Source organism: Elephas maximus, chromosome 18 (assembly GCF_024166365.1).
Source record: "Elephas maximus indicus isolate mEleMax1 chromosome 18, mEleMax1 primary haplotype, whole genome shotgun sequence".
Taxonomy (NCBI): Eukaryota; Metazoa; Chordata; class Mammalia; order Proboscidea; family Elephantidae; genus Elephas; species Elephas maximus.
The window spans coordinates 11,911,019-11,933,032 of NC_064836.1; the positions used below are offsets into that span (position 1 = coordinate 11,911,019).

General features: G+C 52.4%; 1 protein-coding gene across 8 annotated transcripts in view; it reads left to right on the forward strand.

Annotated features, from left to right (window-relative positions):
* Positions 1-948: 948 nt before the first annotated feature.
* PPFIA4 (PTPRF interacting protein alpha 4) overlaps positions 949-22,014 on the forward strand; it is a 79,812-nt gene continuing 58,746 nt past the window's right edge. For 7 of the 8 annotated variants that reach the window (XR_007513773.1, XM_049857943.1, XM_049857945.1 and 4 more), the window contains exons 1-7: positions 949-1,093; positions 14,605-15,248; positions 19,570-19,671; positions 20,156-20,320; positions 20,618-20,692; positions 20,928-21,017; positions 21,600-21,791. Coding sequence is in view for 7 of the 8 variants with exons in the window: in XM_049857943.1 (XP_049713900.1) it covers positions 15,015-15,248; positions 19,570-19,671; positions 20,156-20,320; positions 20,618-20,692; positions 20,928-21,017; positions 21,600-21,791 (858 nt within the window). In the remaining variant the exon portion in view is untranslated. The remainder of the gene's footprint in view (positions 1,094-14,604; positions 15,249-19,569; positions 19,672-20,155; positions 20,321-20,617; positions 20,693-20,927; positions 21,018-21,599; positions 21,792-22,014) is intronic. The other variant, XM_049857946.1, reaches the window with a different exon arrangement.

Below are 22,014 nucleotides of genomic sequence, written 5' to 3' on the forward strand. Positions count from 1 at the left end.
TTTTGCTCTGTGGGTCAGACAAGTCAAATAACACAAATTTAGCCTCACTTTTCATCCCCCAAATAAATCAGAATTATGCAGACTTACCTGCCTCCTTCCAAAGATGCAAGGAAACTAAGCCAAAAGGTGAATATTTTGGGGGAAAGGAAAAAAAATAAATAAATGAAAGCAAGGCTCAGTGTGTCACTGATTGCAATTACAGTATCTGCTGCTGATACAAAAATGTGTATACATCTATAAATACATAGCTACTCATTGCACACATAAAAATCTTCACACTTCTAGCAGTGCTTACTGGATAGTCTTAAAGGATTTGAGTAGGCACTGTGATGAATTTTCACAAACCAGACGCAAAAGATGCATTAATAGCTCCAGGGGACAGGGTAAGGAATAATTCAGGAAGATGGAGAGGTTTAGCCAAAATATGTCAGCCAGGAATTTCGGCATTTGAGACTCTTCATACTATGTATGTATGATAGACAAACACTTCGTTTTATAGTAACAGTGTTAGAAGAGCCAGGTTCCTGAAGGCAAGCAGCACAATTCACGGAAGTGCCTACTACAGAAATTTATCAGAATTTCAAGCTTCTCCACTGAAAAAATGGGCGGGCAAGAGAGCAGATTTGAAAGGTGACAAACCACTGGCAACAATTACAAGGCCAGGGTCAAACCAGTGGTTGATTAGGGACGGGTGACTTCCACAGGAGGGATGAGATGTGTGTCGCCCCCAGGGCCGCAGCTTCACGGGGAAGGATACTGGGTCCGGGTTCCTATTCCTGCTGGGTCAGACGCTGGCTCGCCCCCACTTTGTAGGGACGCCCAAGGCCTCACCAACATGGCGAGCGTCGTCCAAGGCGCGCTCTGGTCACGTGCCGGGCCGGGAAGCGCCCGGGGCAGGAGGCGTGGCCTCGGGGTGGGGCCTTGGCCTATGGCGTGGGAGGGGCGGGGCCTCGGGGCCGAGCGCTCCGGCGGCGGAGGCTGCAGATAGCTGGGCGCCAGCTCTGCTCTCCAGGACGTGTCCGGCTCCCCCGGTCGGGGGCGGCTCCCCGCTGCCGCCGTGCCGCGCTGCCCGGCCTTCGGTGATTACAGGCAGGTGAGCACCCAGAGCCTGGGTTTGGGGAAAGGCTGCCTCATTTTCCCACCTCCAGCCCTCTCCCCCGATAGTTTGGGTAGGGGTCCCTGTCTTGAGCGCCTTGGGGAACAGCCCCTTTGACTTCGATGTGTCATCTTTGGAGGTATCGCTACTGCTCCCTCCGCGGTCCCTCCTCGGCCTTTGCAGTGCCCTGTGCCCTTGGGTGTGAGAATGGGGGCGATGCCCGATTTGCGGGGAGGGCGTGGAGTTTGCCCGCAGCTCCATCAGCTTCGGGGAAGGGGGCTGAGTTGGCGAGTCTCCCTATGGGAACTGGGTGGACTGCGCCTCCTTTTCCTCTCCAGGAGAGCCAGAGAAAAGCGCCTCTGAGCTCCTAAACCGGTTCCGCTCCTTTGGGTACGCTGGGGGCTGAGGTCTTCGCGCCTCCCGGGGGTCTTAATCATTACCTCGTTTCTCATAACACCCCCTGTTTACTGTCTCTAGCTCTCCGTTCCTGGAACTGCCGATCTCGGACGCTGCCAGAGATGCCCTATCTCCGCAGTGCCAGAGCGGTGGGGTGAAAGGAGTGGCCAACCTGAGGCCTGGTGGGAGTGGGGGTGGGCGCAACAGGAAAAAGGGGCTGGCAGAGAGATTCCTGAACGGGAAGAGTGGGAGTGGGCAGCTTACTTTAAGCCACGCAGCAGGGATGTTTTCCGGTCCGGATCCTGCCGGTTTTGATGGTGGGTGGGAAGAGAGAGGCCGGGTTGGAGGACTTGGAGATGTGGTGTGGGTGGTTTTCTTTGGGAGGGAGGAGGGATCCAGGACAAGGTGCCACTAGGTGCTGATGTCATCTTTGAGGAGCGGTGTGCTGGTAGTGTCCATTAGAGCGGTAGAGGAGTTGGGCTGCAGTTTTGCTGCTCTGTGTGGGGAGCAGGTGGTTAAGGAGGAGGCCCTGCTTAGCATGGAGATCCCCAACTGGTGTGGGCTTAAAGGGGCCCCTCCAGGAGCCAGGTTGCAGGGACTGCCTTCAGTCCTTTGTAGAGTTGTTGGAACTGGCACTTAGAACTTTGCTTAGCATCTAGCAAACTTTTAATGGGCACCTGCTATATGCCAGACAGTATTAGGTGCTGGGTCTTCTGAAGGCAATTTAGGGGCATGGGGCAACTGAAAGGTACCCCATATTAGGTACCCCTGTGTGTAACATCCCCCGCAGCACACAATTTTTTACATCACTGCTGGATTGGAAAAAGAAAGACAGAGCCTGTCTGCATGCTGTCAAACAGTTGTCTGAACTGGATTCCAGCTCACCTTTCACACCACTCTTAACTGGCCAGGTAGTCCCAGGGGAGGCGCTTTGGCAAAAAGGACAGTTGGAGTGATTTTCCCTTGGTTATTTTCAAGGGTTTTGTCCTGAGGCCTGAGGAGGCTGGATAAATGGTATCTCAAAGGAATGCGATGTTGACTAAGCTCCAGGGTTATTGGGGGCCAAGAATGCGCTGGAACCCCGCATGGAGGAGTTGCCATCTCCGGGAGATGGCAGAGCGTGGGGGAGAGGGCGTGGACAGGAAAGCTCATCCAGTGGTGTCTGAGTGCGTGCTGCTGAGCAGTCTCATGATGTCAGAGTGTGGCGTGTCTGCTCTCGGGCAGCTGGGTTGTCAGGAGGGCTTGGAGGGGCAGGGCCAGGCAGGGCAGGTGGCCAGGTTCCTGGGTCACCCTCTAAGTTGACTGCTGAAATCTTAGAAAGAGTTGTCAGGGATTGTTTGTGGGTCCTCCAAGGAAGAAAGCAGGGCTGGAGCTTGGGGAGAGGATGAGGAGTCAGGCTGTGGTGATGATGAGGCAGGGGTGAAAGTTCAGTGGGGCCAGGGAACTGGGTGCTGTGCTGAGGGGCCTTTAAGATATGGGGGAGCTAGCCGAGACATTTTTATGCCAGGGATACTCTCCCTGGGGCTTTAGGCCAAATGTGTTGGGTCTGGTGGATAGGTTGCCATAGAAACAAGGTGTGGTGACTGGCATGGATGTTTGTGTGTGTTGTGTGTGGTGTGTGCGTGTGCATGTGCTCCGAGTACTGGAGAGGGGGAGTTGGTGGGGAGTGGCAGGCCTGAGGGAATGAAAGCTGCCTCAGAGTCTGGGTCCCAGGTACAGAGCTGGGAGAATAGGAGAGAAGGGAGTGCGATCAGAGGAGGGAGGGGCAAGTGTGTATTGCAGCCACATGAAGTCACCATCTGTCCCCCACTCTGACCTGCTATCTCATTGACCTATAATTAGCTCTGGAGGGCATGTGGTGCTGGCTTGCACAAGTGTGGCACTATAGGTGGCTGGCGGAGCAAAGAATACTCTGAGGTGCTGTGGTACTCAGCATACTCCGAGCAGGGCTGCTTTTAGGGGACCTCCAGCACTTCCTGTCCTGGGAGGGGCCTGAGGGAACTCAGAGTACACAGAGTACACAGAGCTGGTGGGGGGAAGAAGCTATGGGGGAAGACGCTGTGATCCGCTATGGTCCAGAACTCCAGGGCCGGGCAGGGCCTAAGGAGCCCCTGCTCGCCAAGCCCCTCGTTCACCAGCCATGCGTGAAGCAGGACTCCTGCCTAGCTCACTGCTCTGCTTTCTGAGAGGCTTGGCTCCTGCAGCCCCTGCACCTCCCTCAAGTGTCTTCTAGTCTCCCAGATGAAGTCACTTCTAGTGCAGCTTCCTGCCTTCAGGAGTCAGGGGCTGAAAGGCCTTGGCTGGGCCACTCCATTCTGAGAGAGCTGGAGGAGAAACTGTCGCCGGTTCATTCAGTTGGTCCTACTCCAGGTTAGGCTCAGCACTGACCCCAGGCTGTGCCAGGGGTGAGTGTCTGGTCACAAGCCACTCTGTATTGCTCTTAAAGGATTTGGTGTGTATCTGTGTTTCCTCAAGTAGACAGTGAACTTCTTGAGGGTTGAGATTGTATATTACATGCCTTTTGTATGCATAAGGATTCGTAGCTCAGTGTTGGATTCATGGAAATCATTTGGTCAGTGCTCGTTGGATTGAATTGAATTGAAGAGGCCTGTCTTCTGGTCCCCTGGGTTCAACGAAGCAGGGCCTCTTTGCAACTAGAGATATTTAGCCTACAGCAGGGAAGTCTCTGGGAACCCAGTACAGTGGTGTCACACCTCGGTGGAGGAATTAGGTTCCATAAAGGCAGTACCTAAAGTGGAAACCCCTTAAGTCTCCCATAAAGCATAGCATGCAGGTTTAGGTTTATAACCCTGAATAATAGTTTTAATGAATGAATATAATATACATTACATATTAATTGTCTTTGTATGTACGGTATGCATTATTGTACGGTGATTGAAAAAGAGTACACATGCAAAGTATATTTAAAACATAACTAATCATATTATGTGATTATCACATTATAATATAATTATAGTTACATATCAGATAAAATAGCTGGTTTGCATCTAGAGGCCTTTATGGTTTATTTTGCTCAGACAGCACAGTTGAATTCTCATAAATCAAATGCATTTCTGAGTGACTTTGGGACTATTCTGATAGTTAACTGTCATTTCAAATGGGAGATAGATTTTGGTTCAGTTTAAGAAAAAGCTTCCTTAAGAACACTGGAAAGGGTTTCCTTGTTTAGTAGGGAGCTCCTTGTTCCTAAGGATAATCAAGACTGAACTGTGCAGCTAAAGATACCAGGGAAAGATTAGTCCAAAGGACTAATGGACCACATCTATCACGGCCTCCACCAGACTGAGTTCAGTACAACTAGATGGTGCCCGGCTACTGGCACTGACCGCTCTGACAGGGATCACAATAGAGCGTGCTGGACAGAGCTGGAGAAAAATGTAGAACAAAATTCTAACTCACAAAAAAAGACCAGATTCACTGGCCTGACACAGACTAGAGAAACCCCAAGAGTCTGGCCCCTGGATACCTTTCTAGCTCAGTGATTAAGTCACTCCCGAGGTTCACCCTTCAGCCAAAGATTAGACAGGCCCATAAAATAAAATGAGACTAAAGAGGTGCACCAGCCCAGGGGCAAGGATTAGAAGGAGGCAGGGACGGGAAAGCTGGTAATAGGGAACCCAAGGTCGAGAAGGGAGAGTGTTGACCTGTCATGGGGTTGTTAACCAATGTCATAAAACAATATGTGTACTAACTGTTTAATGAGAAACTAGTTTGTCCTGTAAACCTTTTTCTAAGGAACAATTAAAAAAAAAAAAAGACTGTCAGAGTTGTTATGCAAAGAACTCCCACACAGGACAGGGCTTCAAATGCTGAGAACTTGCATTTCCATCCCAGATAGACTGAATCAGAATCTGAATTTTAGCAAGATGCCTGGGTGATTCTTATGTATGGTAAATCTTGAGAACCACTTCTCTACTAGTGGTTCTTAGAATTGGTCCCTAACCAGCAGTGTTATCATCACCTGAGAACTTGTTAGACATGCGAATTCTCAGCAGGGGTTTGAACCAAACAAGTTCAAAGCTGTGCTCCCACACAGGTTGCAGAGTTAGTCTGCATGACCTCAGAGAGCCCTTTGAACTAGGCATATGCAGTCAGGTGGGAGGTGGGGGGGGGTAGGGTTGGGCCCCTGTAGAGGTGGACTCTCGCTTGGGTTAGAGGAGAGCTGCTGAGAGCTTTGGGTGGAGGGCCAGGCCAGTGGGCATTCTGGGAGACCCAGGGGGTGGCCCCAGCCATCTCTTATGGACATGAAACCCTGGGCCCTGGAGACCCTGCAGTGCAGCCCTGGTGGGTAGGGCCAAGTTCCTTGACCTTAGCTCACATTAGTCCAGTTGTAGAAAAAAACCCAGTACCCCAAAATTTTGACCCTTGTTCAGAGTAGAGCACCTGGAACAAGAAGAGTTTTCACTCTTTCATTATCCCTGTCCCTCGCCCATCTCCCTCCTACACAGGTTCAAGATCGCACAGGCACTTAAGCTCTCTCTGACCAGTGATTACGCCGTCATAGTCATACATACATGCACAAGCTTGCATGATGCTCATGTGTTTTTATGACCCATGTGCTCTCATGACACCCAAATGCATGCGCTTATATGACTACACGCATTCACTCTTATGATTGTGCACACGTGTGCACACACAGTCTCATGACCCACATGCATTCACTTTTATGACTGCGCACACATGTGCACACACACGCAGTCTCTTGACACACACACACAGTCCTCATCCTGGCATACACTCATGACCACACACACACACACACATACACTCGTGACTCACTCACTCACTCTCACTCATACACACGCTCTCACGACCCCATTCTCATGACTATATTCTCTTTCTCTCCTTCTCTCTGACCACCACCCATGTACACCACACAGCCTCATGGCTGCACACTTATTCTACTGCACGAATACATCAGACCCCCCCTCCACACACACACATTCTCCCATTTGTAACTACACACTAACACACACAAAACACTTTTGTGACCACTTACGCATGCACGCCTTTTATGACACCTGCGTTTCTCTGGGAAGTTCCGAGTACTCTGGACCTTTCCTGCCCTGGCGCGCAACAGCACTTCCCTCTGGTGTTCTGATTCCCCTGGGCAGTCCTGTTCTCTGGTAGGTGCTGGCTGCCTAATGGAATGGGCTGATCTACTGAAGCAACAACTTCTGAGCCTTTGTTTTTAGTAAACACCAGAGGACCCGGTTTACTATTTGTCATACATGGAGCTTTAGTTTTGAAAGCATTTTTTCTTCTTTTTTTTTAATTGTACTTTAGATGAAGGTATATAGAGCAAACCAGCTTCTCATTAAACAATTAGTACACATTTAGTTTTGTGACATTGGTTGCCAACCCCACGACATGTCAGCACTCTCCCCTTCTCAACCTTAGGTTGTCGTTACCAGCCTTCCTGTCCACCCCCCGCTTCTAATCCTTGCCCTGGAGCTGGTGCGCCCCTTTAGTCTCGTTTTGTTTTATGGGCCTGTCTAATCTTTGCCTGAAGGGTGAACCTCAGGAGTGACTTCATTACTGAGCTAAAAGAGTGTCCAGGAGGCCATACTCTTGGGGTTTCTCCAGTCTGTGTCAGGCCAGTGAGTCTGGTCTTTTTTTGTGAGTTAGAATTTCGTTCTACATTTTTCTCCAGCTCTGCCCAGGATCCTCTATCGTGATCCTTGTCAGAGCAGTTGGCAGTGGTAGCCAGGCACCATCTAGTTGTGCTGGACTCAGTCTGGTTAATTTTGAAAGATTTCTGTTCTTCAGATACACCACACTTACTACTTTGTTTTTCCTTTTGCAAACGTTATTTGAAGACATAAATAAATGTTAACCAGTGGCTCTGATTAGCAGGAGATGGGTAGGGTCATTGTACTTAATGATGTAATTTCAGCAAAAGCTGTGTGCTATGTTCAAAATGTACAGCCTTATATCTTGGTTTGGGTTAATATATGCTGTCTAGGGTGCACAAGGTTACTGTGCTTGTCTGCTAACCAAAAAGGTTGGAGGTTCGAGTCCACCCAGAGGAGCCTCAGAAGAAAGACCTGGTGATTTGCTTCCGAAAAACCAGCCATTGAAAACCCTGTGGAGCACAGTTCTGCTGTGACACACATGGGGTCACCATGAGTCAAAACTGACTTGATGGCAACTGGTTTATTAGACATTTAGAATCTGGAAATAGTTGGTGAGCCCTGCATGGTACCTGTGTAGCCCTCCCAAATGTATTGCTCTGTTGCGTGGATTTGCTGCCTCTCTGAAAGGTGTGTTTATTTTAGCAGGGATCTTCTGTGGACAATACTTTAAACCAGGGATTTTCCAGCCTCTTCTTCGACTTGAACCCTTTTGTACAAACACAATCTTAATCAGATGTCTGGTAAAACTGACAGATTTGGACTTGATGGGATTATAGTAAGAAAAGAGAGATAGAACCCTTTTGTATCTGACTCATCTCTTCCCACTTTTTGTCCCCAAACCAAAAAAAAAAAAAAAATCGGTTGTTGTTGAGTCAATTTTGACTCGTGGCAAGCCCGTGTATGTAGAGTAGAACTGCTCCATAGGATTTTCAAGGTCGTGACCTTTCATAAGCAGATCGTCAGGCCTTTCTTCCGAGGTGCCTCTGGGTGGGTTCATAGTACCAACTTGTCAGCTAAAAGTTAATCATTGAACTGTTTGCACCACCCAGGGACTCCCCAGGCCACCCCTAAAGGTACACTATCGTAAAGCCCAGCTTACAAATCCCTGCCTTCACTGAAAGAAACAGTAATTTTGGCTATTTTGGAAGAGGAGTTATTTTGGGGTACGCAGAGGCTTGTAGTTCTCCTTTTCCCAATAGGCATTGACATCTGTGCTAGTGAAGGTGACCACATGGTCAGGTGAGTCCAGAACAGCCCCAGACTACACCTGTGTCCACATGTAATTGTTAGCAGTGTCACCATTCACTCTCAAAAAGGTCCTGGTTTAGACAGTAAATTTTATGATAGGCCACGTTTTGGGAAGAGATGGCCCATATCTGTCTCCTGGGCATAGCTGGAGAGATGGGCTCTGTAGGCTCAGGCCCAGGGAAGCCTGTCAGACCAACAGATGCCTCCTCCTGGGTCCGCCTGAACGTAATGGGCAGTAGAAGGTTGAGTGCCCAGGCTGGCAGCTGTGATCACCTGTGCTTATTTAGCATTTCTACTTCCTGAGACAGGTCCATGTCCGTTATCTCCCTTGACACTCATGACAAAGGACATGAATAGAGTGGGTTATGTGTCGTGGGCTTCATTTTACAGATTTGGGAACCCGAAGGCCAGAGAGAAGAAGTTTCACCGCTGATCTCTTAGGGGAACCCAGAGAGCTGGATGCTGTTGAGGAGACTTGTGGCCAGCAGTGAGAAACTGCAAGAAGAGCCTTTTCAAGAGTCTTTTCTCTGGGAAGGGCTTCCTGTAGCCATAATGGATTTTTAATATTCTTATTGTACCTAGAATGGGCTTAGCCTTGAAGTGCTTAGGGAACCTAGGATGCCAAGAGTCAACCTTACTGACTGTTTGCCAGGCACTGACCTAAACACTTTACATAGGTTAACTCTGTTAATCTTCACATTGGCTCTCTAAGGTGGGTAGTGTTGTCATCCCCATTTCACAGACAGGGGAACAGACTCAGGTTAAGAGTGGCATGAGTAGTCAGTAAAGGAGCCAGCACTCAGACCCATCAGCCTGCCTCAGAGTCTGCCTTTCCGGATAGGAGTGGCCCCGACTTGCTCTCAAGAAGCTTGCATTTTCAGAGGGTACAATATTTCCAGGCCTCTTCCTAGGCCTTGAGCCCATTTTTCCTATTTTGGAGTTCCCCTTCTTTAAAGTCGACTAGGGATGGACTTTGTAGAAGTGGCACCAACCACATATGCGTTCAGTTCCATGTATGTAGGACCTTGTGTTAGAGGGTTGGGGCTTCCAAAGAGGAGTAGGTTACAGTTCTTACCCTGGAATCTACAGAGGGGTCAACCTGGTGGAACATAGTACCATAAACCAAACCAAAAAAACAGTTGCTGTTGAGTTGATTCTGACTCATGGTGATCCCATGTGTGTCAGAGTAGAACTGTGCTCCGTAGGATTCTCAATGGCTGATTTTTCAGAAGTAGATCACCAGGCCTTTCTTTCAAGGTGAATTTGAACTGCCAACCTTTTGGTTAGTAGCTGAGCGCTCAAACATTTGCACCAACTAGGCACCCCAAGTACCGTAACCCATTGCCGTCAAGTCGATTCTGACTCATGGTGACCCTATGAGTCAGAACTATACTAGAACTGCTCCGTACGGTTTCCAGGGAGTGTCTGGTGGAATTGAACTGCTGACCTTTTGGTTAGCAGCCATAGCTCTTAACCACTGTGCCACCAGGATTTCTAAGTACTGTAAAGAGAGGTATACATAAACAGCCATGCTGGTTCAATGGAAGGACAAATCTCACCTATTAGGGGACTCAGAAAGGTTTCGTGGAGGAAGTGGTCTTTGAGATGAACTTAGGCTGATGATGAAAAGTTCATTAGACTGACATGGAAAGGGAGATGAGAGGCTGGCCAGGTGAGGAACATGCTAGAAGAACATGAGTGATCAAGGTGGCCCCTGGAGCACGGCAATGAGGAGGGCTAGGGAGTGGCTGTGGCGGAGGCTGGACTGGGCTTTTGGAAGAGAGGGTTAGTGAGGGCAAGTTTTCTTAGGGTGATCAGCTGGACAGGGAGGGGGACAGGAGAGGAGGAGACGCTTCTGGATCAGAGGGCAGGAGAGGTGGGCAGCCCAAGAGGGTATGGGCTGCTGGACGACTTCAGCTCCACTGGGGGGGATAGTATCTGAGGGGAGCTGGGAGTGTGTTCTGCTTCTGTACTGGGGTGTAGGGTGGGGTGGGGTAGGAACTCGGTGGGTGGGGAACTGCTTAGACCTTGGTATGGAGCCAGCTATGAGTTGGGGGGTGGATTTGGGTGAGTGGTGAATGGAGCCTTGGAGATAGGTCACTTCCTGTGGGGACATGGCCAGTTCATGGCCATGATGGCTGCTCTGCAGAGGCTTTCCCCCAGGCTAGAGGAGGAGAGGTAGAGGGTGAAGGTGAGCTGTCCTTGGGCCACCATTACCCTGGATGACAGGCACGAAGGGCCCAGCCTCATAGGTTCCCTGGAGGAGGCGTGACGCCTGAAGGAATCGTAGTCACTCTTCCTTCTCCTTCCTCCCCTACCCTTCTTTGGGGTCAGACAGACTGAAATTGACTCTTAGTTTTTCCTCTTACTAGCTATGTAGACTTGGGTACATGACTTTGAGTCCCAGTTCTCACGTCTGTAAAATGGGAACAATTACAAGGAGTTGTGAGGATTCAAATACGTTAACATATGTCAACTGACAGTACAGCGCCCAGCACGTGTTGAATATTGGATAAACCATAGCTGCTATCATATTCATTACACTTTCCAGGATGGCCACCCCTCTCCCCATTTCCTCAGGCCTTCACCCTTCCTCCAACTAAGCCTGTGTATGACCCTCCTCCTTTTCTACCTCTGAGCTCTGAAGGGGCTCCCACTGTGTGGCTCCCCCTTGGCCTGGCTCATGGCCCACTCAGACATGAGCACAGCGCCTAGCAGCTTTGGCCTGGCCCTCCGGCTTCTGTGGGGCTGGCAGCTTTGCCCTTGCAGATCTTTCTGGTGGGGGCTGCCATCTGGTAGGGCAGTAGGGAGCCTGGCATGTGTGTGTGTAGCCAGCCAGGGCATCAGACCCATCCCTCCTGTCTGTTAGAAGATGGGGGTGACTTTTAGGAAGCCAAAGATGCCTCTGACTTTGCCTCTTCCCGTGTTTATGAAGCCCAGAGACCTACTTTCCGCCGGAGCCCCTCCTCATCGCACACACACTCACACCACTCCCTCTCGAGCCTCTTCCTCCCTTTCACAGCCTGCCCACACTGCTCACTGCTGTAGGGCCCCTGGAAGTGCTTGCTTTGGGGGCCGACAGCTTTCGCCTCTGAATCAGGACCTGTGAGTGTTACTTAGAAGTTGTGCAGGAGTTGAGGAGGCTTCTGCTAGGCTGAGATGATAATTGTGCTATTTAAAGACAGCCCTGGAGCGAGCAGGAGCCAGGTGTCCTGACGTGGCTGCCCTGGAGCTCCCTTCTGCCCACTGTGCATGGGGCGGGGGTAGGAGGCCCTGGCCAGTTATCTCTAGGGCATCTGCCTGGCACCCCTCTCCAGGCTGATCTTCAACCTGCTCATCGTGATGCCATTTGGCCAGAGGAAGTGGAATTGCTACCTGGCACTTGGCTTGGAGGGAGTCTGGGGAAGGGCTGGTGGCACTGAAGGCAGCTTCCCAGCTGCCAGAATCACCAGGTGACTCAGAGGTGAAAGCTGCCAGCCCAAAGCAAGCACTTGCAGGGGCCCCAGTGAGGAGCGTGGGCAGGCTGTGAAAGGGAGGAACCTCCCAATGGGCGGCCTGAGGTCCTATTTTCCCTCCTGAAACTTCCCAGCTCTTCTCTTGTAGGGAGCTTTAAGAACTCCACACACAGGCCCACCTTTGTTCAACACTGAGGTGATCCATAGAATATCAGTTGCCGGTCAAGTCCACCCCAACTCATGGCAAGCCCGTGTGCGTCCGAGTGGAACTGGGCTTCACCGGGTTTTCAATTATTTGTTGGAAGTAGACCACAGGGCCTTTCTTCTGAAGTGCTTCTGGGTGACCTTGAACCTCCAGCCTTTCGGTTAGCAGCAGTGCGCATTAACTGTTGGCACCACCCAGGGACTCCAAGGTAATCCATATTCCCCTGCAATTGTAGGATGCTTTCTGTTTTTCAAAGCTTTGCTCATCCATGGGCTTGGCCCTCTAAGATGGCAAAGCAGGGGTCATAGGTTTCATCTTACAGCAGAGGCCTTAGTAGGGTGGCCAGCCCACGGTCACCCAGCTGACCCGTGGCAGAACTGCAACCCAGGCCCCCTAAATCCCAGCTCTGGGTGTCTTTCTGTACACTACACCACGAGCTGCCTGGGGATTTGACTGACAGAGGTCCTTCCCAGGGTAGCTGAGCTCTGGTGCACCCTCTTGTCCAAAGCTCAGCCTCTACCACCTGGGGCCTCTTCCCCAGCCTCCAGCCTGGCCTCCTTGCTGGTCTCTCATTTCTTCATGGCATGTGTGTGTGTGTGAGTGTGGTAGTGGTGGTGGGGGATGAGGGATGTGGGCCTGGGCATTGGTTAGCTTGGAGAGATATTGTGGGGCCATGTGGCCTTTCCGCTACAGTGGGAGGTGGAAACCTCCAGGCCTGGAACATTCAGGGTGAAGGGGCCTGGGCACAGTGTGTGGTAGAACCAGAGAAATTGCTATTAGCATCAGCGAGGTGGTAGCCCTGGCAAGCTTCGGGTAGCAGTCCCCCCCCCACTCTGTTCCAGCTGCTCTGCAGGGCAGCGTGGTGCGTGTGGGCTGCCCTGGCAGCAGTGGTGTGTGGGTGGGTGGGGTGCAGACCAGGCATTGTAGCGTCTTGGGACCCTGCCCTCCATGTGGCTATTCAGCTTGGGGAAAGGACCCTCTTGACCAAGCTTCATGTCTGGTTTCTGTCTGGGAGCATGTGCGTGGTCACATATGTATATGTCCTTAGTTTCCACGTTCCTGGGTCTGCCTGTGTGTGTGTGTGTGTGTGTGTGTGTGCGCACGCGCGCGCATGCCTGCTTGAACTACTGGGTAATGGCTGACAGTGTGAGGTCCTGGAATTCTCAAGCTAACACTAACTTTCATGCTATCCAGGCCCCACATTCCATCTCAGCCCCCTCTTAATGCCACCATTTCAGCGCCATGGGGTGGGGTGACAGGGGGATGCAGCAGTGGGGAGAGGCTTGGCCCTTTTCTGGTTCCCCTGTTGGGTTCAGCCCTGCCACATGGGGGGGTGGGGTTCCAGTGTCTGACCTCTCACTCACACTGGGCCCCTGCCTCATGCGCCCCGATCCTCCCAGTATGCCTGGTATTCCAGGCCCCTGAGGGGCAGCAACCCTACATCTCGCATGGGGGAGGGGGAGGGTAAGGGGGAGGAAGGAAGGTCCCATCATGGAGCATGTCCACATGCCCGTCACTGCGCTGGACCTTTATATTCCTTCTGTCACGGAGTGAAAGACAGCTCCCTCCGAAAACTGACTAAAGTTGTGGCCTTCCATCACGGCTGGGGAAATTGGAAGCTGGCAGTAGGCACAAAATTCTCCACTGTGTGGTGCCTTCCTCCATGCACCTTCTTTTGCCCTAACCTGTGCCAGGCTCTCGCATCACTGGGTCCAGGCTGTGCACATGCTACCCCCTCCATGGTGACTCTGGCAGAGCCAGCAGGGAGTAATAACACAGAGGGATCAGATTCCCCACCGACTCAGCCCTGGGTTCCTTCCCATCATTTGGTCCCTGCTCCAGCCCAGAGGAGGCGGGCTATGCACTCAGCGTGGAAGGCTGCTGCCTGCCAGGCCTGAGCACGCTGCTCCTTGGCAGGCTTCAGAAATGGGGACTGACTCAGCCAGCGCCTCCTCCCTGAGTGATGGGCCTTGTGGCAGGCAGGGTTCTCTGCCTGTCCCTGTGTCCAGCCAGTGCCTCTCTAAGGAGCTATGTTGTGCCAACGTTCAGGGCAGAGGCTACTCTGTTTTCTGTGACCCCAGGAGTCCAACCAGTGTGGATTCCTAAGAGCCCCTTAACCCCTAGGAATCTGTTAACCCCTTCTGTACTTGCCTTGGCCTGAGTGTGGGGGAGGGGCTAGAGATCCCTATTTCCTCCTCTCCCACCCTCCCACCGCCAGGTCTCTGGAGGACTCTGGGCAGCCTGCTGGCTGCTCCCCTACCACTGACTGAATCATTTCTATATTTGGCCAGCGAGCCACGTGGGTGCGGGAACCACTGCGGCTGTACTTCTGACAGCTGGGGGCGGGGGGACGGAGGCGGGCAGGGGCTGCAGGCAGCAGAGGCTTCAGAGCTAAGGAAGGCACCCTCTGAGTGAGTAAGCCTGGAGTAGGGGCCTGTGCCAACCTCTCCCTCTCCCCCCACATTCCAGTCTAGGTCCCCATCTTCCCCTCCCCCTCCCTGGACACCCTTTTTCTGCTGCTCCTCACATCGGTCTTTTTTCCCACAGACCAGGTCAGGCTGGACTCACTGCCCTCCAGAAATGACGGGTGTTGCTAGACCCAGCTGGAACCCTGCCAGGCTCCAGCACTCAGTTTAAGAGTACTCTTTAAGCCCTGGCATCCCTGCCTGTCATGGCCACGCTTGGCTGCTGCCCGCTTGTCTGGGGACACAGGGCACCCAGCCCCAGTCCTGAGAGGTTAAGCCAGGCCTTTTGGCTCCATTCCACGGGGGCCTTTGGGGCACCAGGCCCCTTCCAGAGCAAGAGCAACTGATGCCATGGGAGAAGCTCCTGTCCACCCATCCACCCACCTGGCACTGCCCGCTCTGAGACCCACAGGCTGGGTCCCACTGGAGGTGCTAACCCTGTGAACCCCTCCCTGCCCCCCGACACTGAGAAGGCCCTGCCTACCCCCAACCATGTGTGAGGTGATGCCCACAATCAACGAGGGAGACCCTCTGGGGCCCCCCCATGGCGCCGATGCTGACGCCAACTTTGAGCAGCTGATGGTGAACATGCTGGATGAGCGGGAGAAGTTACTGGAGTCCCTGCGGGAGAGTCAGGAGACCTTGGCAGCCACACAGAGCCGGCTCCAGGACACCCTGCATGAGCGGGACCAGCTCCAGCGCCATCTTAACTCTGCCCTCCCCCAGGTAAGGCCTCCCCTCCCCTTCCCCAGCCCAGCCTCCTCTGGGCCCTCAGCTCACTTGCACAATTTGCATGTCAACGATTGGCATTCACAGAACCTTTACTCTCCTTTATCTTCCTACAAGTATCCTTCCCCTGTCACTCCCAAGCACCTTAGCCTGGAATTGGCTTCAGCTGGATGACATTTCATGCAGGAAGAAAACCCAGGCCTTGTGGTCAACTGCAGTGAGCCCAGGTGACCACCAGGTGGCATCCTAGACTGGAAAAGAAAGCTCAACCTGGCTGCTCCTATTCTTCCAGATGGGCGGGGGTGGGGGGTGGGGGGGTGGGGGGGTGGGGGTGAGGAATCATAGAAAGTGGAGATAGGACAAGCCTTGCAGATCATCTAGTCTGGCTTCCTTATTGCACAGATGAAAAACCAAGAGATGTCACAGCAAATTACAGGCAGAAGTGAACGTAGAAACCAGGTATCTTGACACCTTGTCTCAAGCTCTTCAACAACACTATTACTAAAAAAAAAAAAAAAAAAAAACTAGCAATCATATATCCGTTGCCATAGAGTCGATTCTGACTCATAGCAACCCTGGAGGACAGAGCAGAGTTGCCCCATAGGGCTTCCAAGGCTGTAATCTTTATGAAAGGAGCCTTGGTGGAGTAGTGGTTGAATTGCTCAGCTGCTAACTGACATGTCTGCGTTCAGAACCCACCAGCTGCTCCTTGGGAGAAAGACGTGGCAATCTGCTTCCATAAAGATTACAGCCTTGGAAACCCTATGGGGCAGTTCTGCTCTGTCCTATAAGGTTGCTATGAGTTAGAATCAACTCGATGGCAGTGGGTTGGGTTTTTAATCTTTACGGAAGCAGACTGCACATCTTTCTCCCACAGAGCAGCTGGTGGGTTCAAACCACAGACCTTACGGTTAACAGCCAATCTCTTAACCATTGAGCCACCAGGGCTCCTTAGCAGTCGTATAACCAAAACCAAACCCATTGCTGTTGAGTTGATTCTGATTCATAGTGACTCTATGGGACAGAGTAGAACTGCCCCATAGGGTTTCCAAGGAGCACCTGGTGGATTTGAACTACCGACCTTTTGGTTAGCAGCCGAACTCTTAACCACTACGCCACCAGGGTTTCCAACAATCATATAAAAAAAAAAAGCTACCATTTATTGGTACTTCCTATGTGACAGGCGACTGTACTAAGCACTCTGCGTGGATCACCTCACTAAATTCTCACAATGGCTATGAACTGCCATCCGCATTTTATAAGTAGTGAAATGAGAATTTGTAGAGATTAGTAAATGCTCATATCCACCCAGTTATCAGGTGGTGAAGGGAGGAATTGAACCCAGGCCTCCAGGGGCTGTGTCTCACCTCCCCACCACACTTTGTACTTCACCATGTTGGCTGGGAGCTCTCTGTTGCTTCCAACCTACCACTCATTTTGTAGACACCCCAGGGCAAAATACGTGCTAGAAGGAAGCAAAAAACCCAAAAAGCTTAAGGAAGCAGGAACCTGGGTTATCAGGTCTTTGGACCCTCTGCCTGTTGGTTGTCAAAGAAGGTATGTACTCAGCCTGGTAAGTCAGGCCCAGAGAGGAGCAGAGTCTGTCTGTCTGTGACCACAGTGTGCACCCTGACTGCATGAATGGCTCTGCCCTCTCCACCTCCTTCTTACCAGGCACTGCACAGACTGCGGAGCCTACCCTGAATCTGTGGGCTGCTGGCATTGGGGAGGCGGCCCCGAGGAGCCACACGGCTCAAGACTCAGCTCCTTTCCCAGTGTTGGGGGGAGAAGAGTTGGGGCTGGGCCTGGTTGGGTGAGTTTCCTTCCCAGAGCTCAGAAGTGATGGGAACAGAGTCTTGTGATGCTTTGTAGATAAGGATGGGGGCCCTAGTGAGGAATTGGGGTGCATGAGGCTCTGAACAAGCCCGAGAGTGAATGGGTCAGTCCCTGTCCCCAGAGAGCTCACAGACTGGAAGGGAATAAACCAATGAAGAGAATACAGAGGAAGATGAGAGGCCTAAAAGGGTTGTTAAACCCGATGTGAGTGATAAAAATAGCTGCCTTTGATGGGCTTGTGCTAAGTGCTTTCTGAATCTTGGCTCATTTACACCTCATAGGGGCACTTGAGGTAGGACTCTGACTCTGTTTTGCACATTAGAGAACTGAGGTTCAAAGAGGTTAAGTAGCTTGTCCAAGGTCACACAGCTAAGGGGGAAGGCAGAACTGACCTTTGACCCCACACTTGCCTGTCTGCCCACACTGGAGGCTTCAAGAGGGCAGGGGCTATGTCTTCTTGCTGCTGTGTCCCAGTGCTTGGCACATGGTAAAAAAAACAAAAACCAAACCCATTACCTTCCAGTCGATTCCAACTCATAGCAACCCTATAAAACCGAAAAACCAAACCCAGTGCCGTCGAGTCGATTCCGACTCGTATCAACCCTATAGGACAGAGTAGAACTGCCACATAGAGTTTCCGAGGCGCACCTGGTGGACTTGAACTGCTGACATCTTGGTTAGTAGCTGTAGCACTTAACCATTACGCCACCAGGGTTTCCTGGCATGTGGTAGGTGCTCACAAATTTGGGGGGTTGAATGATGGGCTCCCAATTTAGTGCTCTTTGCCACTGTACAAAACAGTGTTCAGAGGAGGGAGAGAGCCCTCCAGCTGGGGTCTCTATCTGGGAAAGCCACATGAGGCTGTATCCTTTGAGATGGACTTCGAAAGATGGGTGTGATTTTATCAGGAGGTGACACAGGGTTGGGGCTCTTCCGGGGAGGGAGCCCATTGAACAGAGATGTGGTATTAGGAGCTTGCTAGTGTTTGGAATCAGCAAGTGACCCAGATTGACTGGGCCTTAGGGTGTGTGGGAAGGAACTACGAGAGAGGTTTGGAAAGACAGGTCTGGGGCCTTGAAAACCAGGGTAAGAGGTTTTTGTTGAACTTTGAGGACAGTGTTGTACTTTGAGAGATGCTTTGGCAGCAGTGTGTCAGATGGGTTAGAGCTGGGCAGTGGGAAGGTGTCCTGGGGCGGGGAGACCAGGCAGGCCGCTGAGCTTGAGGGCCGAGGAGGAGAGAAGAGCAGTCCTTTGGTGGTGGTGTCATGGCTTGGGGCTGGGGTGTGCCTTTGAGTCCTGTCTCTGGGTACAAGTGTGTGCATGTGTGTGCACGTGTGTGCGCGCACGTGTCTGTGCATGTGTGTAAGCTGAAGGTGAAGCAGCATTGAGCCCAGGCCTAAGCTTCCAAGGGTGAGATGCTTGACAACCTTTGGCTGTGGCCTTGGCAGAAAGGCAGTAATCAAGGAACAGGGTCAGAGGTCAGCCACTTCCCAGGCCCTGGCGTCTCTGGGACCCTTGTCCCCTTCCCACACCCCTCCTTACCTCCCTTAGCCTGATCTGAAGTGATAGGAGGGGATTGCGTTGGGAGTTCTTAGGTCATGAGTTGTTGGTATGTGAGAGAGGCTCCAGGTTAGGAGCTGTCAGACCTTGGCTGTCCACAGAGAAAGAGCCACTCATCTGAACACCTTTCTGGAATGAGGTGATGTCTAGTTAGATAAGTTGAATGTGGTGGGCCTGAGTCTTTGGGCATCAGCCTCTCACCCCTTGTCTGCTTGTCCTGACAGAGGATGGGCTGCAAAGGTCTCTGAGGGTATCAGGCCTGGAAGTGTGGGATGGGGCCCCTTCCAAGGGAGTATTCTGTAAAGCCAGGGCAAGAGCTATGGCCTCAGGTGCCAGGATGCAGCACTGGTCTGCTGGGTGGGGCTTGCAGGAAGCCAGGGCTGACCCATGTGGCTGGCTGGGCAGGCCTGCACATGCGCTCTTGCTCCCAAGGAGATGGCCTCTCAGTCCAACTAGCTCTTATGTCTCTGGCCACTTGCAGCTTGCAAAGCTCTGGTAGGTGGTAGGAGAGAACTCCCTGAGGCACCCACTCAGAGTTTGCCTTCAAAGCCTCTTCCTCTTCCCCTTCCAGCCCCCATCGGTTTCAGCTTGGACCTTGCTACCCCACACTAGAAGCAGGACTCCCTCAGCTTCCAATGGGAGATTTCACTGAATTGCTACGGAAACCAAAATGCAAAGTGGGAGGAAGGAAATCATCAGGACACATGGGTGGCTGGAGGGGAGGGGCTACAGAGCAGACTCTCCTTGACTTTCTTACTCTTGTATCCAACCCTAGCCCCTGTATTCCTAACACATCCCATGCAATACGGATGGATAGGGATTTTTATGGGATGGGTAGGAGGATCCCACCCCTGCCCTTGGGGTGCAGGACACTCCTTAGGGGGTGAATCCTCAAGCACTGAGGGGCCTTGGGATTTTTCAGGAATTTGCCACCTTAACTCGGGAGCTGAGCATGTGTCGGGAGCAGCTTCTAGAGCGGGAGGAAGAGATCTCAGAGCTGAAGGCAGAACGAAATAACACAAGGGTAGGTGGAGATGACCTGGGGTGTGAGAGAGAGAGTGTGTGTGTGTGTGTGTGTGTGTGTGTGTGTGTGAGAGGGAGAGACAGGCGGGGACACCTTGACTGAGGGAGCAGGCGTGAATGGGGTCAGGCACGTCCAGCCCCATCCTTATACTTTCTTGCCTTATGTTTAAATCATTTAACTACCAGCACTAGACTTTTCACCCAGTTGCTGGATTGTGGAAAGGTTGGGGACTTGGGCAGAGGCCGGGGCAACCAGTTTGAGGCGGGCATTCATTTGGGACAGTAATTAACCGAGTCCTGTAGACAACATCCGATCCTGTTGTGCATGGAGTCGCCATGAGTCAGCTAACAATAGCATGGACGTATTTCAGCATTTTAACGATGGTGTGGCTGTAGTGCTGCCTACTAGGTGACCATGTGGGCCCTGCTTATGTCCCCTGGGGCACATGCTCACAACCCGTCCTCCCTCCCCTGTTCCCTTCCAGCTGCTTCTGGAACATCTGGAGTGCCTGGTGTCCCGCCATGAGCGGTCACTGCGGATGACAGTGGTGAAGCGCCAGGCCCAGTCACCTTCAGGGGTCTCCAGTGAGGTGGAGGTGCTGAAGGCTCTCAAGTCGCTGTTTGAGCACCATAAGGCCTTGGATGAGAAGGTACCCGGCTGCCAGCCTGGCCCATGCCCAGCCTACCCCGCATGCAGCCAGGCTTCCCTGAGCCTCCATGTGACCCTTCTCTGAGATTCCTCTGTCCCGTGTCTAGGGAAAACTGCCCTCTAGCTTTGGAACTGGCTGTCGCCCACTGCCAGTTTGTGGTCCTCCTTCCAGTTCCCTCCCTTTTGGAATGCCCTTCTCTTTGCTACATGCCCAAAGGTGGTAGACCAAGCCCAGGCCCCTCCAGCCTGAGCCCAGTGGGATCTCCCTTTCTTACTCCATCTCCCCTTATCTGGGCAGGTGCGAGAGCGGCTCCGGGCAGCACTGGAGCGAGTTACCACCTTGGAGGAGCAGCTGGCAGGTGCCCACCAGCAGGTAAGCTGCCTGCCTGTCCTCTGTCTGTAGACACCAGCTCCTGGAGACCCAGGCTGGTTTACTCCTTTGCTTCACTCTGTTCCTCATCCACTTTTTCCCCATGGTCTTGGCAGGAGACTGCTAGCCAAGGCTAGGCTAGACGCCTCTGTCTGGGAGGCGGGGGGCTCAGAAGGGTCTAGAACGTATAGGAGTTTCTCTTTTCTTTGATTCATTGGCCTGGGGGTGTGCTCTATAGGTGTCTGCCCTGCAGCAGGGGGCAGGGGTTCAGGATGGAGTGCCAGAAGAGGAGGGGACCGTGGAGGTGGCACCAAAATGCCTGTGGAAGGTGGGTAACGGGGCAGCTGCATAGCAGGGGGCACATATTCCCCAAGACAGGAGGTGGGGGCCCTGCCTTGCCTTGGTTCAGTAGAGTAACTGAGATAAGTATGGCTTCTTCTCCAATATTCCATCTTCTCTCTCCTTTCCCCCATCCTATCTGCAAAGAAATCTATAGGTTTTTATTTTTGTGCCCAGTACGCTGCTAGGCACATAACGTGCTTGTCTAGCTTGAATTGTTAAGTGCCATCTACCTTGTGGATCAGCTTCAGGCGAGATTCTCTCTCTCTCTCTGAGCGTTCACTCCCCTTAATCATGCCTCTGTTTGGGCTATGCAAGGCTGAGATAGCAGGTAAAGCTAGACATGGTTGTTTTTCAAAAGATAGATAGGGAAGCGAGGGTGTTTGCCCATTGTCTGGAGTGAGCCCCTGGCCCAAGGGAAAGAAGGTGAACGTGGAGGTGTGCTCTGGCATGGGGACAGGGCTGTGACCTGCTCTGGGAGTGCTGTCCCTTCTCCCATCTTCCCGGGTTAAGGCAGGGGAGTGGGGCGCCTTGGGTCCAATGGCTGACTGGTGGCTCACTGTCCCTGGAGGATGAGGTGGGCCGGGTGGAAGAGCTGCAGGAGCTCCTGGAGAAGCAGAACTTTGAGTTGAGCCAGGCCCGAGAGAGACTGGTCACCCTGACGGCAACTGTGACTGAACTGGAGGAGGACCTGGGCACGGCCCGCCGGGACCTCATCAAGTCCGAGGAGCTGAGCAGCAAGCATCAGCGGGACCTCCGTGAGGTGAGTGAAGGCCTGGCCTGCTCTCGGTGCAGGGCGTTTAGCACTCAGGAGGGCAGTGGCTTGGGCTTGGCCGGAGGGCCCAGCAGGGGGCTGGGAGTGCTGAATACTAGGTGGGGTCCAGCCTAGGGAGGGGAGTCCCTGGGTGCTTAAAACAGTTAAGCGCTTGACTACTAGCCAAAGGTTGGCTGTTCAAACCCATCCAGAGACTCCATAGAAGACAGAC